This window comes from Culex quinquefasciatus, chromosome 2, assembly GCF_015732765.1.
Source record: "Culex quinquefasciatus strain JHB chromosome 2, VPISU_Cqui_1.0_pri_paternal, whole genome shotgun sequence".
In the NCBI taxonomy this organism is placed as follows: domain Eukaryota; kingdom Metazoa; phylum Arthropoda; class Insecta; order Diptera; family Culicidae; genus Culex; species Culex quinquefasciatus.
The window spans coordinates 138,950,444-138,969,057 of record NC_051862.1 but is presented as its reverse complement, the minus strand read 5'-3'; the positions used below and the strand labels follow the sequence as shown (position 1 = coordinate 138,969,057).

The window sequence follows — 18,614 nt, the reverse complement described above, 5'->3', positions numbered from 1 at the left end:
CCATTCCAATGCACTGGGGAAAATAAAAATTATTTCAAAGGGGATTTGAATAAACTTACTCGGCATAGATCTCGATTTTTGATCATCGGTGATTTTAATGCCAAACACCAATCTTGGAATAATTCAAAAGTAAATTCCAATGGTAAAATTCTGTTCAGAGATTGCACTTCTGGTCTTTATTCGGTTTTATACCCGAATGGGCCAACTTGCTTTTCTTCTGTTAGAAATCCATCAACAATTGATTTGGTGTTGACAAATCAAAGTCAGTATTGTGGTCCTTTAGTGACTCATGCTGATTTTGATTCTGATCATCTTCCAGTAACTTTTTCACTTTCTCATGAAGCAGTTACCAGACCCAATAGTTCTGTGTTTAATTACCACAAAGCTAATTGGGACAGGTATCAGCATCATATTGAGAATAATTTAAATCATGATTTTGTTTTAGAAACCAAAGCTGATATTGATTCAGCCTTGGAATCTTTAACTAATGCAATTTTGGATGCTAGGAATATTGCTATTCCTAAAGTCCAAGTCAAATTTGATTCTCCCATTATTGATGACGATCTTCAGCTTCTGATTCGTCTGAAAATGTTCGCCGAAGACAGTATCAACGTTCTCGTGATCCTGCACTGAAGCGAATTCAAAAGATTTGCAAAAGGTTATTGACCACAGATTCACTCTCCTGCGAAATGAAAAGTTCGCAAGAGATGTCGAACAAATTAAACCTTATTCCAAACCTTTTGGAAACTTTCAAAGGTTCTTAAGAAACCTCAAAACCCATCCCTTCTTTAAAAGATGGTGATAATATTCTATTAACTAATGGGGAAAAAGCTCAAAAACTTGCTCAGCAGTTTGAGAGTGCTCATAATTTCAACTTGAATGTTTTGAGTCCTATTGAAAATCAAATTTCAATAGAATTTCAGAATATTGTTGAACAAGAATTTTCATCAGATGAAGTTTTTAATACGGATCTGAATGAAATAAAATCTATTATCAAAAATTTAAAAATATGAAAGCCCCTGGTGAGGATGGCATTTTTACATTTTAATTAAAAATTACCAGAAGCAACTTTAAGTTGCTTGGTCAAAATTTTCAACAAATGTTTTGATTTGGCATATTTTCCCAGTAGTTGGAAAAATGCCAAAGTAATTCCGATTTTGAAACCGGATAAAAATCCTGCTGAAGCCTCAAGCTATCGGCCCATTAGTTTGCTTTCATCTATTAGTAAATTATTCGAAAGAATAATTCTTAATAGAATGATGACGCACATTAATGAAAATTCAATTTTCGCTGATGAGCAGTTTGGATTTCGCCTTGGGCATTCAACTACTCATCAGTTGTTGAGAGTTTCAAATTTAATTCGAAGCAACAAATCTGAGGGCTATTCTACTGGCGCTGCTCTTCTAGACATAGAAAAAGCATTTGACAGTGTTTGGCATAAAGGTTTGATTGCGAAATTGAAAAGGTTTAATTTTCCGATTTATATCGTGAAAATTATTCAAAATTATTTGACGGATCGTACTCTGCAGGTATGTTATCAGAATAGCAAATCTGATCAACTACCTGTACGTGCTGGCGTCCCTCAAGGAAGCATTTTGGGTCCAATTTTATACAATATTTTTACTTCTGACTTGCCTGATTTGCCCCCAGGATGTCAGAAATCACTTTTTGCTGATGACACAAGCATCTCCGCCAAAGGCAGAAGCCTTCGTGTCATCACAAGAAGATTACAAAAAAGCTTGGATATTTTCAATTCTTATTTGAAAGAATGGAAAATTACTCCAAATGCTGCAAAACTCAACTTATTATTTTCCCTCACAAACCAAGGGCTGATTTTCTTAAACCAAAAGTCATCACATTATAAAGATGAATGAGGTAAATTTAAAGTGGGAGGATCAAGTGAAATATCTTGGACTTGCTTTTGACAAAAACCTTACTTACAAGGATCACATTGAAAGTATCCAGGTTAAATGTAACAAATATATTAAATGTTTGTATCCACTTATAAACAGGAATTCTAGACTTTGTCTCAAGAATAAACTGTTAATTTATAAACAAATTTTCAGACCTGCCATGCTTTATGCTGTGCCGATCTGGACAAGCTGTTGCTTAACCAGGAAGAAAAAACTTCAGAGGATTCAGAACAAAATTCTGAAAATGATTCTGAAACTTCCTCCCTGGTTCAGCACCAGTGAACTTCATCAATTAGCCGAAGTTGACACTTTGGATGTTATGTCCAATAAGATAATTGATGCATTTCGACAAAAATCATTGCAGTCTTCAGCTGCATTGATCCGCTCTTTATATAGTTTATAAGTTAGTTTTAAGGTATCCCTTTTCCCTTTTGTACATGTAGGACCTCCTACATTTGAAATCACTGAATAGCGAAAGCTACAATATTTCATGAATAAATGAAAGTTGCTAGTATTTAAAATTGAGGTGAAAAGTCATCGTTTGTGATTGGACACTCAATAATATTTTAACTGAATGAATGTACATGGAAAAGAAATTTGAATAAATATAAATTAAAAAAAAAAAAAAAAAAAAAAAAAAGCTATTTTGCGTCATTGGTTTACCCATACAAGTCTCCATACAATTTTGGCTGCGGCCAAACATTGAATATTACGCCCATTTAAAATGCTAGTCTTGATTTAAAAAAATTCAAAATATTTTTTTCGAAAAGATCGGAAAATTTCACGAATTTTTCATGCATTTAAATTAAAAATCGGACCATTATTTGCTGAGATATGGTCATTAGAAAATGGTGGGTTGTTTTGGTGAGATTTAGAAAACGGCTCTATCTCAGCAACCCGAGGTCCAATCTTCAATGTCTCTTAGACAATTTTATAGCAAATTTTCTGAACTTTTCAAAAAAAAAATTACAAACGATCACTCATGGTCACTATTTTGAAAAATCAAAAAACTGCAAATATTTCGCTAAAATCAAACTTTCGGTGGCTATATCTTGAAAACGGAGCCCTTTATCAAAAAATCTGTAGAGTACTTTTCGATTGCAAATTCAATTTTGCATTAAAAAATAATGTCAAACTTGTTTTTGCATGAAAATTCGATTTTTTTTCCAAAAATCACTATTTTTTCAAAAATTCATAACTCGGCGGCAGATTTTTTGACCATGTTTCTCTATGGCTCAAAAGTTGTGGATTTTTGTCCCCTAAAACATATGAAAAAATCTCGAAAATCGAAAAAATTTTTTTTTGGGAAATTGAGTTTTAGTGAAAAAAAAGTTTATAAAAAAATCTGAAAATTGTTTTTTTCCGTGTACCTATTTTTTTCTCAAAAGTCTTCAACAATACCTACAACTTTGCCGAAGTTACCAAATTGATCAGAAAATTCACTCAAAAGTTACAGCTGCTTGAATATTTACATACCATTTTTGTATGGACAACAGCCAAAATTGTATGGCGAGGAGACGGCCACCCGTAACTTGTAAATTCTAATTAATATAGGTTATATTTTTGAAAGTTTTTTGACTATTAAGACATATTTCTAGATAACGAAAAGTATTTTCAATAAAACTACCCATTTTTTATTCAAAATGCTGTTAACAACCGGTTCGATAATATTCAAAAAAAATCAAATTATTCGCTCTACAGCATTGCCTTGGCGTTCTCGATTGCGAGATTCCTACTCGAAACTAAGTGTCCGAAGGCTTGATTGTTGAGGCAATTGCAAACCTCTTTTTACACCTTAGCTTCCATCCACCCCGGGATTCGAACTGACGACCTTTGGATTGTTAGTCCAACTGCCTACCAGCGACTCCACCGAGGAAGGACCCAGGGAGACGACTCCTACACCTGGACTGAGCTAACGACCTAACCTTTTGGTTAGTCCGGGGCCAACATTTACTTCCCGTCCGACGGAAGGCGTGATCAGACAAATCTCGTCTCGAAAAATGCCACCGGGACCGTCTGGGATCAAACCCAGGCCGACTGGGTGAGAGGCAATCACGCTTACCCCTACACCACGGTATTCCTTACTGTGATACAGCAAAATCATTGAATAGTATAATATCCTTTCATACTTTTCATAAAAATCGCTAATTTAATATTGTTTACAGAATTTTGTTTAACTTATTCTAATCGAAATAAACAAACTGATTATTTTGCATCAAATTGTGCATGTTTTGTTGTAAAAATTCACAGTTTTTCATGAAATGTTGTCGCAATTATATGAAATTCGCAAAGCCAAAGTATAAAATTTGTTGAACAGCATTTTTCTTCACATTTCAAACTTGATTTTATCAACAAAAATAGTTATGATGTTCAGAGAAGTCTGTTCAACCAATCATGTAGGTATTTGGGTAGATTTAGCAATTTTATTAAGTTAATTGATATCACTGACCGTCTTACGATCTCAATTATTTTTTAAAAATTGCTGCAAAGTATTGAAAATTGTTTTAAAAACAAACTGATTTATGCCATTTCTATAATGGACTACTAATAGAATAATATGTAGGAGAGAGTGGGGAGACTTGATCCCCGGAGACATTTGATCCCAAGCCTGTATCTCGTCAGCATGTGGGTTAAAAAATTAGCTTTGTTCTAGAAAGTTGTTGGAAATTGACTAAAACTCATTGTAAGAAAACAAAGAAAAAATAAAAAATGTTTAGAATGAGTTACACACACTTTTCTAAAAAGTTCTGCACAAAACTTCCAAGAGATCTTTTTTCTTTTTTTCATAAGTATTGAAAACACTCAAAAATTATTCAAAAACATATTTTTTTATACATGAATTGTTTGATAAACATATCAACTCCAAAACCCTTACGCATTTCGTCGCCATCGTGCTAACCTGTCGTACGTGCATTTTGGGCCAAATTGAGTTAAGAACGCCATATTGTGCAGCTCACAATGCCTCACCTTTTGACCTTCACAGATCCCCAAAATTCGATTTCAATCCTGAGATATTCAACAAAAACCGAAAAAACTCCGTGCATTTTTGTCACTTTATATATGAAAGTAGTTTCAATCTTGTCGTGCTATCTTGTCACTCCATGAAAATTGATGTAAGTGCGACAAAAGGCCAAAGGGATTTCAGGCCAGGAAAGTCAGGATGCGTTTGTCGCACGTACAAGCTAGACTACCGTAAACATTTGTAATTATTACTCGGGACTCCAGCAACCAACTTCTACCAAACTTTTTGACAATGCACAGAATGGTCAGCCAAACAAAACGTGTTTGTTATTGTTTACACTGCGTGCTCTCGTTTTTGTATATTCAAGGTAAAACATTAAAACACGTTTTTCTCGGAACGTCGAAATGGCGGGTGCGACAAGATAGCACGACGACGTCGATTTGACGTTAAATTTATCGTCATACTATTTTTACAATCAATTGTTTAAAAAAGTGCGTTTAGGGAGACTTGATCCCTGCATTTTTACAATTATTGGAATTAGCCTCAAGTTTAATTAATTGGGCTGGGTTTTCGTACATAGTTTCCTTTAGTATAGTTGTACGTAACTTACTGCAGTTTGAACCTTTTTTCAAATGTCTTGTAAACAAAAAATACCAGCTTTTGTAAACATGCTCAATTTTGGACTAAAAAAGAATATTTTAAGATTTTAAATATTTTACATACTAAACTTGCTATATTTTGAACACAAACGTACAGGTTTTATGTGAAATTGCTGTAACTTATAAAAAAATAAAAGTTTGGATGAATAAGTAAGTTACCCCTAACATTTCGAAAATGCCGGTTTAATTTTTTTTTTAAACACTTGGCATGATTCGAAGAGTTCATCTGATGAAATACCCCTATCATTCAAACATAATTGAATGTTTAAGCTTTCAATTGATGCAAAAAGTTCAAAGTTTTGTGAAAAATTGACAGAGTTATGTGCGATACAAAAACAGGGGATCAAGTCTCCCACTCTCCCCTACATAATTTGTATTCAAATTAATTTGTTTTATACATTTTATGAGACTTCTCCCTTATGGTGGCCGTCTTACCCCCATCTCCCCTACAGGAAAAAAGACAAATTAACCTCGGGCATCGATTTCCCGGCAATTTTACTTAAAAGTTTCTATTATGAATTGTTTAAAGTATTTTGCTGATTGTTTATTTTTTCAGGTGTATGCGTATAACTCACTAAAATTATTTTTCACCCGATGATAGTTTTTTGCTTGTGGGTGTTTTTTTTTTCATTTGTATTAATTTCTGCTAATAAATTGTAAATACTTATGAAAATTGATACTACAATTTATTTTGAAGCTTAAAATAGGTACAACTATCCCACATATTCGGAATAGTTTACAGATCGGCCAATCCCGAGCAGGGGTAAATAACACGGGAATACCAAATTTTTGTATTACTTGGACAAATAACAAGGACCAAAATGTGCCCTTGGTTGCCCAGTAATAGATGGTAAAATACCATGAAATCAAAAATACCAAACCATGTTATTCCAAGGATAAAATAATACCTCAAAATAAAACCATTTCAATACCAAGTTGAAGTCTTCTGAATTTTTGAACAAAGCATGAATACCAAAACTTGGTATTACCATGGTTTTATTTTAAGGTATTATTTTATCCTTGGAATAACATGGTTTGGTATTCCTGTGGTCTTCCACATCCATGATTTTGGTATGATTTCATGGTATTTTACCATCTAACGTCATGATTCGAATTCCCGGACGCTTCGAAACCCGGACACTGCATCTTGTTTTATCAATTATTTGGATATAAGTTCGCATTATGAATGTCAAAACTGTGTTATTTGATGAATTTCAACATCAACTATCATTTCAAATTTGTTTGAACGCTGTAGTTAATGCCAAAACAATTAAATACAATAAAATTATAAGTTTACCAACAGTACGAAACATTTCACTTGAAATATTTCACAGGCGTTCGAAGCACCGGGAAGGCAAAGCAGAAATTTATGGTTTCGATTTCCTTAAATTCTAGCAAATTTTTATATAAACTATCGATTGTTTTGATGCTAACAGCTTATTTGAGACCTAAAGAATGCTATTCACTAACATTTCAGTCCAAATTTGTGCGATTCATAAGTAAAATCGAGTGTCCGGAATTCGAAGCAAAAGTGTCCGGATTTCGAATCAGCTTTTATCAGTGTCCGGGATTCGAAGCACAACAAGTCATTTTAATTTTAAAATTCTGATGAAAAATTGTTTGAAAAGACATATTTTGCATGCATTTTCTTGAAACTGACTGTTCATACTACATCCTGATGATATTTCTACATTTCCAACTTATAACATGATGTTTTGCCAGCTATAACAAAAATGATATGCTACTAAGTGTCCGGATTTCGAATCATGACGTTATTACTGGGCAACCAAGAGCACATTTTGGTCGCTGGTTTTTGCACAAGTAATACCAAAATTTGGTATTCACATAACATTTTTGGTGCAGCAGTTGCAGTTATTGAAAAAAACGGAAATGATCCATATGCAACAGCCAAATCTACTCACCTGATGATTCGATATTGTTCTTAGTGATATTCTTCACCACATCGAATGCATTTGTCATTGATGAACGGGCTGTGCTTGAAGTTCTTGAAGATTCTGAAAAATAACAATATTGAAAAATAAGTGTGTTTACAATCAAACTGAATTGAAATTCACCAAAATTCAATAAGTATTTGGTTATCCCGACATAGAGAAATTTCAACGTTTCAAAAAAAATCTTAGTGGGCATATAAAAAAAATTGAAAATCAGCTTTAACATTTTTGGGTTTCTAGTCATTTTAGCGCAAAATTAATTATCTCGTCAAAATTTATAAAAAAAATTCACATAGTTTCAGAGGAATTTGATGCAACCTTTCAATACCAAAATAATACCAAAATGTGTCATCATGACTTAGAAATTTTTCCACAATTTCATGTCATTTCTTTAGGACGTATATCAAAAATGATTAAAATCAAGTTTGAAATTTCCGGTTTTCAATGAAAGCATTCGCTTTGAGACATCATTTTAGCGCAAAATTAATTATTTTGTCAAAATTGGTCAAAATTTTCCCATAGTTTCAGAGGACTTTGATAAAACACTGTAATACCAAAAGAATACCAAAATGTGATGTTCGACCATTGACAAATCCTGCAATTTTACAATATCAAAACAATACCTTTAATTGGTATAATACCAAATTTTGCACTAGCATAATCCTTAAGACAAATTTAAAGGGTCCAGGAATACCAAAATTTGGTATTGATACCAGAGAAAGGTATTATTACGCATTTCCCTTCACGGAAAGGGGATCGATCGCCAAACCAGCGACCGAATTTTGCTGGGTTGGTTTTGCTGATATCAGCGAAATTTTTCTCTAAACCAGCGAAATTTTTCGCTGAAAAAGGTGGCTGCGCGAAATCAAATCCAGCAACTTGGTTTCGCTGGTTTGTTATTTCCGAAACGGTTTCTTTTCCAGCGAAAGTTTTCGCTGGTTTGATACACATCCTTCCGACAGCCGTCATAAATGTTTGTTATTGTTCACGTTCGGAAGCGATTTGTGGCAATCGAATTGCTTTAGGGTTTTTTCAAAACAAAAAGCATGAAAAAGTTCTGCATCAAGTGTTCAGCATTAAAATACATACTAAACAGGTGAGGGTTCTTTTCAATGAAAAGAAGCACGTTTCCATAAAGTTCTCGCAGCAGAAAAATACGGTGCAGTGAAGCTGGAGATGTATTTGTACTGCTGCATAGATGAGTGCACAAATTGTCGCAGGTGGCAGCAAGAATCGTAGGCGAGGAACTTGACCATGGCCGCGGAACAGTTTGTGCTGTGGCAAGTAAGTACAACCTGGTTTATTTTGGCATAGGCTTCTGCCGCCAAAACAAAAAACAAACGTCGGTGATAAAAACGCTGATCCAGTGCAAAAACACTGGTCCAGTGGAAACATTCGCTGAACCAGCGGATTTTTTGCCGGAACCAGTAGAATAATCTCCTGGTTGATTTTGGTACGAGCTGCTGCCGCGGAAAAAAAACCCGGACGTCAGCGATAGAAAACGCTGATCCAGCGTAAAAGAACACTGGTCCAGTGAAGAAATCCGCTGGACCAGCGAATTGTTTCCCAAAACCAGTACAATAATCTCCTGGTTGATTTTGGTGCCCTGCCGCTTTTTCCAAACCAGCGAGAAAATTTTCTGATTCTAGCAAAACTGATCCCCAAACAGCGACATTTTTCACCAAACCAGTGTTTTTTCACTGGTTTGGTAGAATTTCATCGGTTTCCAAACCAGCGAAAAAAATTAGCGATTCTAGGTAATTTTTGTGCAGGCTGAGAAATTAGCGACATTTTTCGCTAGTTTTAGCGAACTTTATCGCGATTTGGCGATGGATCCCCTTTCCGTGTTGTTATTTACCCATGCTCGGGATGTTCAAAAAATCATAGCAAATCGACAATTAAACATAATGATTCGTTTTTACCTTCATTTGAAAGCTTTTCTTGAGATCTTTCGAATGCTGTATCCAACAACTGCAAATTTTAACTTTTAAATCAAGTTTTTGTAGAAAAACTTTGACCCCTGAAATCCACAAATTCGAAAAACTTTTTTCCTACGGATGTAAACAAACTTTGGTTTTCTTCATGAGTACATAAACTTTACAAAATAATGACTTCACTCACTGAAACCAATGAAACTCAAGCTTAGTTATGTTTTATGAATGGTCTAATAACTTTTTTGTGAAAATATCAGTTGAATTCAGGTGTTCCACAATTGTGGGAGGCACAATAACATCCCACAATCATGGAACAGACAGTTTGGAGGCAGTGTTTTGCTGCTCTGGATAAAATAGTTCTGAAATGAAGTGTTTTGTTCCAAAAGTACTACTTTCACGAGTGAAATAGCAAAAGAATGTCCAAATAAAGGTCCTAAAAAAGTAGGGTCGACAGAATAGCAGCATGTGGCATGTTGTTGACAAATTATCGCAAAAGTGTTCCAAATTTGTGGGTGTTCCGAATATGTGGGATAACTGTAGCTTACTGAACAAATCTATCCTTATTTTCGTAGATTTTGGCTCACATGTCGCATGCTTTGATTGCGGATTCGCTGATTCACGGTAGAAACGCAGCGTCCATCAGGCCATCTGATAATTTACATCACAGATCTTTCTGGCACTTCCCAATCGTTATCAGAAGATGACAAAACAATTCGTATACGCAGCTGCTCTATTCTATAAATTGGTTGGCGTACCAGTCTTTCGTGGCATTCAAACAGTACGTGATGGTCAAATTTCCGCTACTCTTCAGCGTGCTCGTACTTCTGGGCACGGTCACAGTGAACGCCGTGCTCTACGACCGACCCTGCCGGACAGATGTTCCCGTGGTTCAGAACTTTGCGTTGACGCGATACCTGGGCAAGTGGTACGAGTTGCAACGTTTCGAGAAAGATTTCCAGACAAACTATGACTGTGTCCAGGCAGAGTATGGACTGTTGGATCCGACTACGGCGTCCGTACGTAATTCTGCTTATAGTTTGGTCAACGAAACGTCCATTGAAGCTATTGGTACCGCCAAGTTTTCCTTCCCCGAGCAGGACATCGTTCAGGCCAAGCTGAACGTTTCATTTTTTGGTGCACGTGAGTTTTTGCAATCTTGGCCTATATTATAAACATTAATTTGCAAACTATTGCAGCCAATGACCGGTCCAACTACTGGGTGATTGATACCGATTACGAACACTTTTCTATCGTTTGGGCTTGTGAGCAGCTGGGCGAGGATAGGTCCAGCGAAGGATATTGGTTCCTGTCGAGGACGCGTCGCTTTACGGACGATGTGGAGGCAAACACAAGGGCTTTTCACGCCATTCGTCAGTACATCGATCGAACGGAGATTCGCTTTACAAACCAGCTGGACGAAAGATGTCCAGATTTTTAGTTGTTCGAAATTGTAGTTACTTTGTTGAAAATATAATAGATTTTTATTTCAATAACATCATTAGATTTGTTACTACAAAAGTGCCCTTCAATAAAGTAAACGTTATTGTAACAAAAGCAAAAAAGAGGAAAATTTGCTGATGGAAATAAGTGCAACCATCACCGCAAAGCACCAGAAGTGGAAAAGCTTTAAAAAAACGGTAATTTTCTATTAAACCATCAAGCATTTGCCACCAATCGTACAGGCCTCACACAGAGAGTGGAGCTCGAATTCAGTGTGAGATTGGATGATGGGATATAATTTAATAAAGCTGCACCGCACGGCTATCATCGACTTAGCCACAATGCCGGAGCCGTTTCTTGTGCCAGAAAAAAATATACGCTCCCCCTTGAAAAGGCCCCAACAACTGCCAACTGACTGAGCTAAACCGATTGCTTGAAGTCGAAGAAGTGGCAAACAACCTGTTACTCGATATTGGCGGGCGGCGGCTCGTCCATGTCTTGTTAAGGGTGCAGATCACAATGGGCCTAATGGGTTGAAATATGGGGTTTTGGTTGCGATCTTGTTTTTCCGGTGTTTGGCTTTTCAGAGAAGGAGGAGGAGGGAAAAAAAAGATCAAAACCTGCCTAGCCCGGTGTTATAATTGGGTTAAGCGGGATGTACTTGAACTAAAGATCGCTCTTTAGCGTTCACTGTAACAAAGCAGGGAATGTGTACTTGCCGTGCTTTACCACTTAAATGGAATCTCTCGAGATTGGCGGGAAACATAACTTCATAATTGTGCGGCGGGTGACCGTGATGTAATCTGGGAGGAGAAGCAAAAAGAGACCCCAATCTGCATACTGAGCGGATTCCAAGAGAGTTGTCAAGAGGTTTCAATTACGTGATCTTGTCCACTTGACACCTCTCTGTCGGTGGAAACCGTACCAAAAAAGTGACCAGCAACGGACGCCCTTACTTGAATCAGATCTTTCAGAGATTTGAGCAGTCGAAACGGGACAACAATGTAATTATGCAAAACCTGAGGTAAAGAAGGTTAATGGGGATTGCAGAAGGGTTTCTTTTTATCCAATTTTGCCCTTAAGCAAATGCTCACTAAGTGTTTGTTGACTGTTTTCGTGGAGTGCCCAAAGTGCCCTTCAGGGCATTGAAGTCTTTTTTCGGACAGCTCGTTCAGCATAAGTGTCACATTCGACCATGGTGATCCTCGGTCTGGTTACGGTTTTAAATTTTGTAAACAAGGTCTAGTGTGCGGTGCGCTTAATCCATAAAAAAATCCAGTATCACCTTACATTTTATTTTATTTTATGTTTAAAAATGCATTTTTTATTTTATGTTTGGAAATGCATTTTATATTTTATGTTTAAAAATGCATTTTTTAGAAAATGTTTTCTAAAAATGCCTATCAACATCTAAGGAGCAGCAGCTCACATCATAAGATATTATCACAACAATTGAATCTTTTAACATATTTTCAATTTGTTTACTTTTTAAAGGTATGTTTTCAATTATTCTTATTTTTTAACTGTAAAATTTAAACAATGAAAGTTTCAAAATACTAAAATTCTCTGCTATTTTATTATAGGATAATTAATGTTAATTAATCAATCCAATCGGGTTTCAAAAAAAACTTACTAAAGTTACTAAGGAAAAGGGGTTAGAAGAGAATAGCTTACAACTAGATCACAGTAAAAATTCATCGAGTATGATTGAATTAACCATCCAATCATTTTTTGACTGATTATTTTACTTCAGCAAGTCGAAATAATGTAAGTTTAAGGAACTTAACTAAAATAAAGCAAAGAACTGCTTATTTTCGAGCAAAAATTAGGGGGGTCCAATATAGGACAACGAAAATTCAAACTTTTCCAAAAGTGGAACCCTGTTAATTTAACCTTCAAAAATGAAGACAACTGTGTATATGGCAAAAGTTTCTTTAAAACATACAACAAATGCTTGTTGTATTCAACCTAAACGCATATTTTTTCAATAATGAGTATAAATATAGCTGTTTTGATGTTAAAAGTATCAAAAATGCTGAAGCCGTAAGAATTTAAAATACATCAAAGCTATAGTTAATTGTACTTAACTGAAGCATCATAATTGAGCAACTCTCTACGAAATCGACCGATTTCGACCATTTTTTTTTTATTATTTGATTTAAGCTTTGTGGGGGCCTTCCCTATGACATTTTAAAAGGGCCAAACATTGAATATTACACCCATTTAAAATACTAGTCTTAATTTAAAAAAAAAATTGAAAAGATCGGAAAATTTCACGAATTTTTTATGCATTAAAATTGAAAATCGGACCATTATTTGCTGAGATATGGTCATAAGAAAATGGTGGGTTGTTTTGGTGAGATTAAGAAAACTTTAATTTTCGTGTTTCTTTTTCTTAAAGCGGCTCTATCTCAGCAACCCGAGGTCCAATCTTCAATGTCTCTTAGACAATTTTATAGCAAATTTTCTGAACTTTTCAAAAAAACATTTTTTAGAAACGGTCACTCATGGTCACTATTTTTAAAAATTGCAAAACTCAAATACTTCACTAAAATCATACTTTCGGTGGCTATATCTTGAAGACGGAGCCCTTTATCAAAAAATCTGTAAAGTACTTTTCGATTGCAAATTCAATTTTGCATTAAAAAATAATGTCAAACTTGTTTTTGCATGAAAATTCGATTTTTTTCTCGAAAAATCACTATTTTGCCTTCCTCACTGAGGTAAGGCTATAATCCTGCTCTAAAAATGAACTTTGTATAAAAACGTCGTAGACCCACCTTCATGTATACATATCGACTCAGAATCGAAAACTGAACAAATGTCTGTGTGTATGTGTGTGTGTATGTATGTATGTGACCAACAAACTAGCTCATGTTTCTCGGCACTGGCTGAACCGATTTGACCCGAACTTGTTGCATTCGACTTGGTTTAGGGTCCCATAGATCGAGTTTTATACAGATTGAAGTTTCGATAAGTTGTTCAAAAGTTATGTATAAAAATGTGTTTTCACATATATCTGGATCTCAATTAAATGTATGTAAACTATGTCCGGATCCACCATCCGACCCATCGTTGGTTAGGTTATCAAAAGACCTTCCCATCGAGTCCAAAACATAAAAGATCTGGCAACCCTGTCTCGAGATATGGCCACTTAAGTGATATTTATGTACTTTTTGGAAGCCGGATCTCACTTAAATGTATGTAAACTATGTCCGGATCCACCATCCGACCCATCGTTGGTTAGGTTATCAAAAGACCTTCCCATCGAGTCCAAAACATAAAAGATCTGGCAACCCTGTCTCGAGATATGGCCACTTAAGTGATATTTATGTACTTTTTGGAAGCCGGATCTCACTTAAATGTATGTAAACTATGTCCGGATCCACCATCCGACCCATCGTTGGTTAGGTTATCAAAAGACCTTCCCATCGAGTCCAAAACATAAAAGATCTGGCAACCCTGTCTCGAGATATGGCCATTTAAGTGATATTGATGTACTTTTTGGAAGCCGGATCTCACTAAAATGTATGTAAATTATGTCCGGATCCACCTTCCAACCCATCGTTGGTTAGGTTATCAAATGACCTTTCCATCGAGTCCACAACATTGAAGATCTGGCAACCCTGTCTCGAGATATGTCCACTTAAGTGATATTGATGTACTTTTTGGAAGCCGGATCTCACTTAAATGTATGTAAACTATGTCCGGGTCCATCATCCAACCCATCGTTGGTTAGGTTATCAAATGACCTTTCCATCGAGTCCACAACATTGAAGATCTGGCAACCCTGTCTCGAGATATGTCCACTTAAGTGATATTTATGTACTTTTTGGAAGCCGGATCTCACTTAAATGTATGTAAACTATGTCCGGGTCCATCATCCAACCCATCGTTGGTTAGGTTATCAAAAGACCTTTCCAACGAGTCCACAACATTGAAGATCTGGCAACCCTGTCTCGAGATATGGCCACTTAAGTGATATTTATGTACTTTTTGGAAGCCGGATCTCACTTAAATGTATGTAAACTATGTCCGGATCCACCTTGAAGATCTGGCAACCCTGTCTCGAGATATGGCCACTTAAGTGATATTTATGTTCTTTTTTAATCCAGATCTAAAAAATAGATGAAATTTGTGTACAGCCATTGACGGTAATGAGTGAGGAAGGCTCCAACCACATAGGTGTATTAAGTTAGTTTTTTCAAAAAATCATAACTCGGCGGCAGATTTTTTGACCATGTTTCTCTATGGCTCAAAAGTTGCGGATTTTTGTCTCCTAAACATATAAAAAAATCTCGAAAATCAAAAAATACGTTTTTTGGGAAATTGAGTTTTAGTAAAAAAAAAAGTTGATAAAAAAATCTGCAAATTTTTTTTCCGTGTACCTATTTTTTCTCAAAAGTCCTCAATAATACCTACAACTTTGCCGAAGACACCAAACTGATCAGAAAATTCACTCAAAAGTTACAGCTGTTTGAATATTTACATACCATTTTTTGTATGGAAGTAAGTAAAAGTAAATCTTTCCCAGTTCCTGAGGGGAACACCCTTGAAGAGTATCGGGGCCGGCATTTACAAAGCGGATTCAGTGGCAGTTTCATTATCAACTTAATGTTAACATGTTAGGGTTAATGATAACATTCCATAGGTCGCCTCCCTAAGGTGTCGTGATAAGGTCCAGTTTGTGACGATACACTACCTTCCCTTTACTAAGCAATCGATTCCAGAAGGGAAAAGATCACCAGTTGTGTTGGTCCGAGCCGGGATTTGAACCCCGATCTACCGCTTACGAGGCGGAAGCGTTACCACTGGGCTACGTGGCTCGGTTTTTGTATGGACAGCAGCCAAAATTGTATGGAGACTTGTATGGGTAAACCAATGACGCAAAATAGCTTATTTGGTCATAGGGAAGGCCCCCACAAAGTTTGAGCCAAATCAAAAAATACAAATAAAATCCATTTCCGGTTTTGGTAGAGAATTGCTCAATTGCAGTTTGAAATGATATTTTATAATAATAAATCAATAACAAAACATTTTTTTTAAATAAACATGCGTGGTTTTATCAGCAACTGTAAACAAATTTATTGATTAGTTTCGGTCAACCATTAATGTAATTAATATGAAAAAATGCATCAAAATTAGTTTTTGCCTTTTTTACTAAAGAAAGTTATAGGTTTGACTTTATGGCCGGACATCATTTCCATCTTCGTAAATATTACAATTCAGCATAAATTTTAATCGAAAAAATCACTAAAAAAAACTACACTGCATCGATTTTCGGCGCTTCGTCACCAAGTCGACAACTTGTCAAGTTGAGCTTCGAATACTGGCGCGAGAATGCTGGCGCATATATTTTGTGGCTCGTTACTTGTTTTGTAGTAGCTTGTCTACCGATGTTTCCTCTGTTTCCTACAACATGTAAGATATCGTAGCTTTTCGGTTTCTTTTGCCCTGTCCGTTTTTGGCATATCTGTCCAATGTTTATGCAAAAACTTTTGTGACATAGGACATTCATCCGGCTACAATCAATTTGTTTCCCGTGTGCTCCTAAAATCGCCTAAATGTAGGCTTCGTAAGTTTATTTAACAGAGTTTATTGGATTCCAATAGGAGCTTTCTAAGCTTTTCATCGTTTATATCGTTTTCAAAGTTTTCAATGCCGGCGACGTCAATGGCTTTCTACCTAAGGTTCTCGCGATTGAGTGTGTAGTGGTGCAGTTGTAAAAATAGCTATCTCTGACTCGCGGTTCACTTGTACCTCGGTTTTGCTTGGCGTGGTGCGCTGGTACGATGAATCAAAATACCAACACACAAAAGGGCTCGTACCGAAGCTAGAAAACCAAAACCGCGGTGTGCGTTGTCACTGGCGCAAGGGAAGCTTACGTTTGTCATAAACGCTTTTTTGATTACAAACGTACAAATATATTGTACGATTAAAAATATTCTTCTGGTGAATATTGTGTTTTTTTATTTCTTTTGGAAATCATCATAAGACTTTCTTTTGTGCTAACGTTATAAATAAACAAAGTCGAAGTTATGAATAGAAAGAAGTTCTACCATTGTTATATTCTTTGGTCAAAAAGGCTCTATCTCACCCCAGGTGGGATCAAATCGGGTTTTTTAAAACTATTTTTATGTTTACATTGGTTTTTGAAACATTTTCTCTGATATTTTTCGGAAATAAATGTGTTTAAATATCTGTTAGGTTTTTTTGTTATTTAAAGCCAAATTTGTTAAGAAAACGTGTTCAAGATGTAAAGTGAGCAAAATCCATCTTTTATCTATCATTAGACCTACACCATGCATCAAAATATCAAATATCGGTTAAATTTGGTATAAAAATAACAGTTTGCCTATAGTGGACCCGGGTCCACAACCGGATTATGGTTTACTATAAGAAAAGGGGGTCCATGACAGGCAAAAAAAAAACTTTTTTTCAAATGGCTATTTTTCTGCTCAAAAACAAATAACTGATGAAACAAATAGTCAAAATTGTTCAAAAAACTTCAGATTGCATTGTTTTGTACAAAGGGTTATGAAAAAGTGCTTGAAATATTGGTAATTTGTGAAAAATGTCCTTCGGCTCTACTAGGGGGTCCACTAATGGTTAAAATACCCTACCACCCTGATGTAAAACACGTGCATGCCGTAGGTAACTCAATGTTTTACAACTTTGCGGAACGAAAGCAAGAGTTTTTCCTGTAAGTCGCCAGTCGGCAGTGACAATAGAATGTATTTCACATGATTGTTTTTTTTTCTGAGCGCGGGGAAGGCGGTTTGTTTGATTATGTGTTGCGTGCAGTTTTCACTTCTGGAATCATAATTTTGAATGTGGTTTTTTTTTCTTACCACCCACAATGGATGTATTGGGATGCTGTTGGTTTGCTCGATGGTGCGTTGCCATCTAACTTCGAGGGGTTTGCCTTAATAGTTACATGGCATTGTGTGCAAATTTTATCGGTTTTTGTTGCGTCGGGTTCCATAACGTGTAGTTGAAATTGTATTTGAAGATTTAAGAAAAAATAAGGTTTTTAACAAACCTGATTTTTGTGTAAAGTTTAATGTTCCAGTAACCTAAAATTCAAAAAAGGTCAATAAAAGATACAAGTTGAACTTTATACAACTCACTTTTCAACACCAAAAGCTGCCATGTAACTCGCTTGAGACAGTCTGAACTTTATGGCAGCCCATAACTCAGCAGATCGTAGAAAATGAAAATAAATAATACTAATTCAATATGCACGCGAAAGCCTTTCCGAATCCATATCTTTACCTAACGTTTGAAATTTATTGATCAGACGGCATTCCGAAACAACAAAAAAATAAACCAAAAACAGCTGACGGCAATGTCGGCTAGCAGTGGCCACTGGCCCCTTCAAATATTTGCACTCCCCAGAGGGGCAGGTTGACCGGACATGGTGACATTTTCTCCCCCTCAGATCAACTTTTGCCAAACCGGGTGATCTTTGCGCTCTGGTGTTGGGTAACTTTTGGAGCGGTTTCCCGCGCTGGCCGCTAAACTATGCTCCTTTCTTCTGTTTTTGCTGCGAACCAGTTTGGTGGAGAGCTTTCGATTTCGCGGCAGCAATTCAAACCAGTTAATAAATTCAATTAAAAAACGGCGCGGCGCAGTTTTCGCGCAATTTAATGAAAGGCTGCGCGTGGATCTAGCTCATTTTTTTTTGTTTTATGCGCAAGGAAGTTTCGAGGCGTAAAGGCTTCTTCTTTTGCTACAAGAAAGTGAATCTGCTT

At 36.1% G+C, this 18,614-nt stretch overlaps 2 protein-coding genes across 5 annotated transcripts in view; both read left to right on the top strand.

Annotated features, from left to right (window-relative positions):
- The window catches only part of LOC6036693 (chitin deacetylase 1), a 47,555-nt gene that overhangs the window by 9,914 nt on the left and 19,027 nt on the right, over window positions 1-18,614 (top strand). The gene's annotated exons all lie outside the window — the stretch shown is intronic.
- LOC6053557 (outer membrane lipoprotein Blc) lies at window positions 10,192-11,119 on the top strand. Of its 2 annotated transcripts, XM_038255788.1 has the most exons (3): window positions 10,192-10,560; window positions 10,617-10,861; window positions 10,902-11,119. In XM_038255788.1, exons 1-2 carry the CDS (start codon window positions 10,206-10,208, stop codon window positions 10,856-10,858), a joined length of 597 nt encoding a protein of 198 aa, XP_038111716.1. In that variant the 5' UTR covers window positions 10,192-10,205; the 3' UTR covers window positions 10,859-10,861; window positions 10,902-11,119. The 2 variants fall into 2 exon arrangements, with proteins under 2 accessions (XP_038111716.1, XP_001869618.2); XM_001869583.2 differs by having other exon boundaries at window positions 10,617-10,907.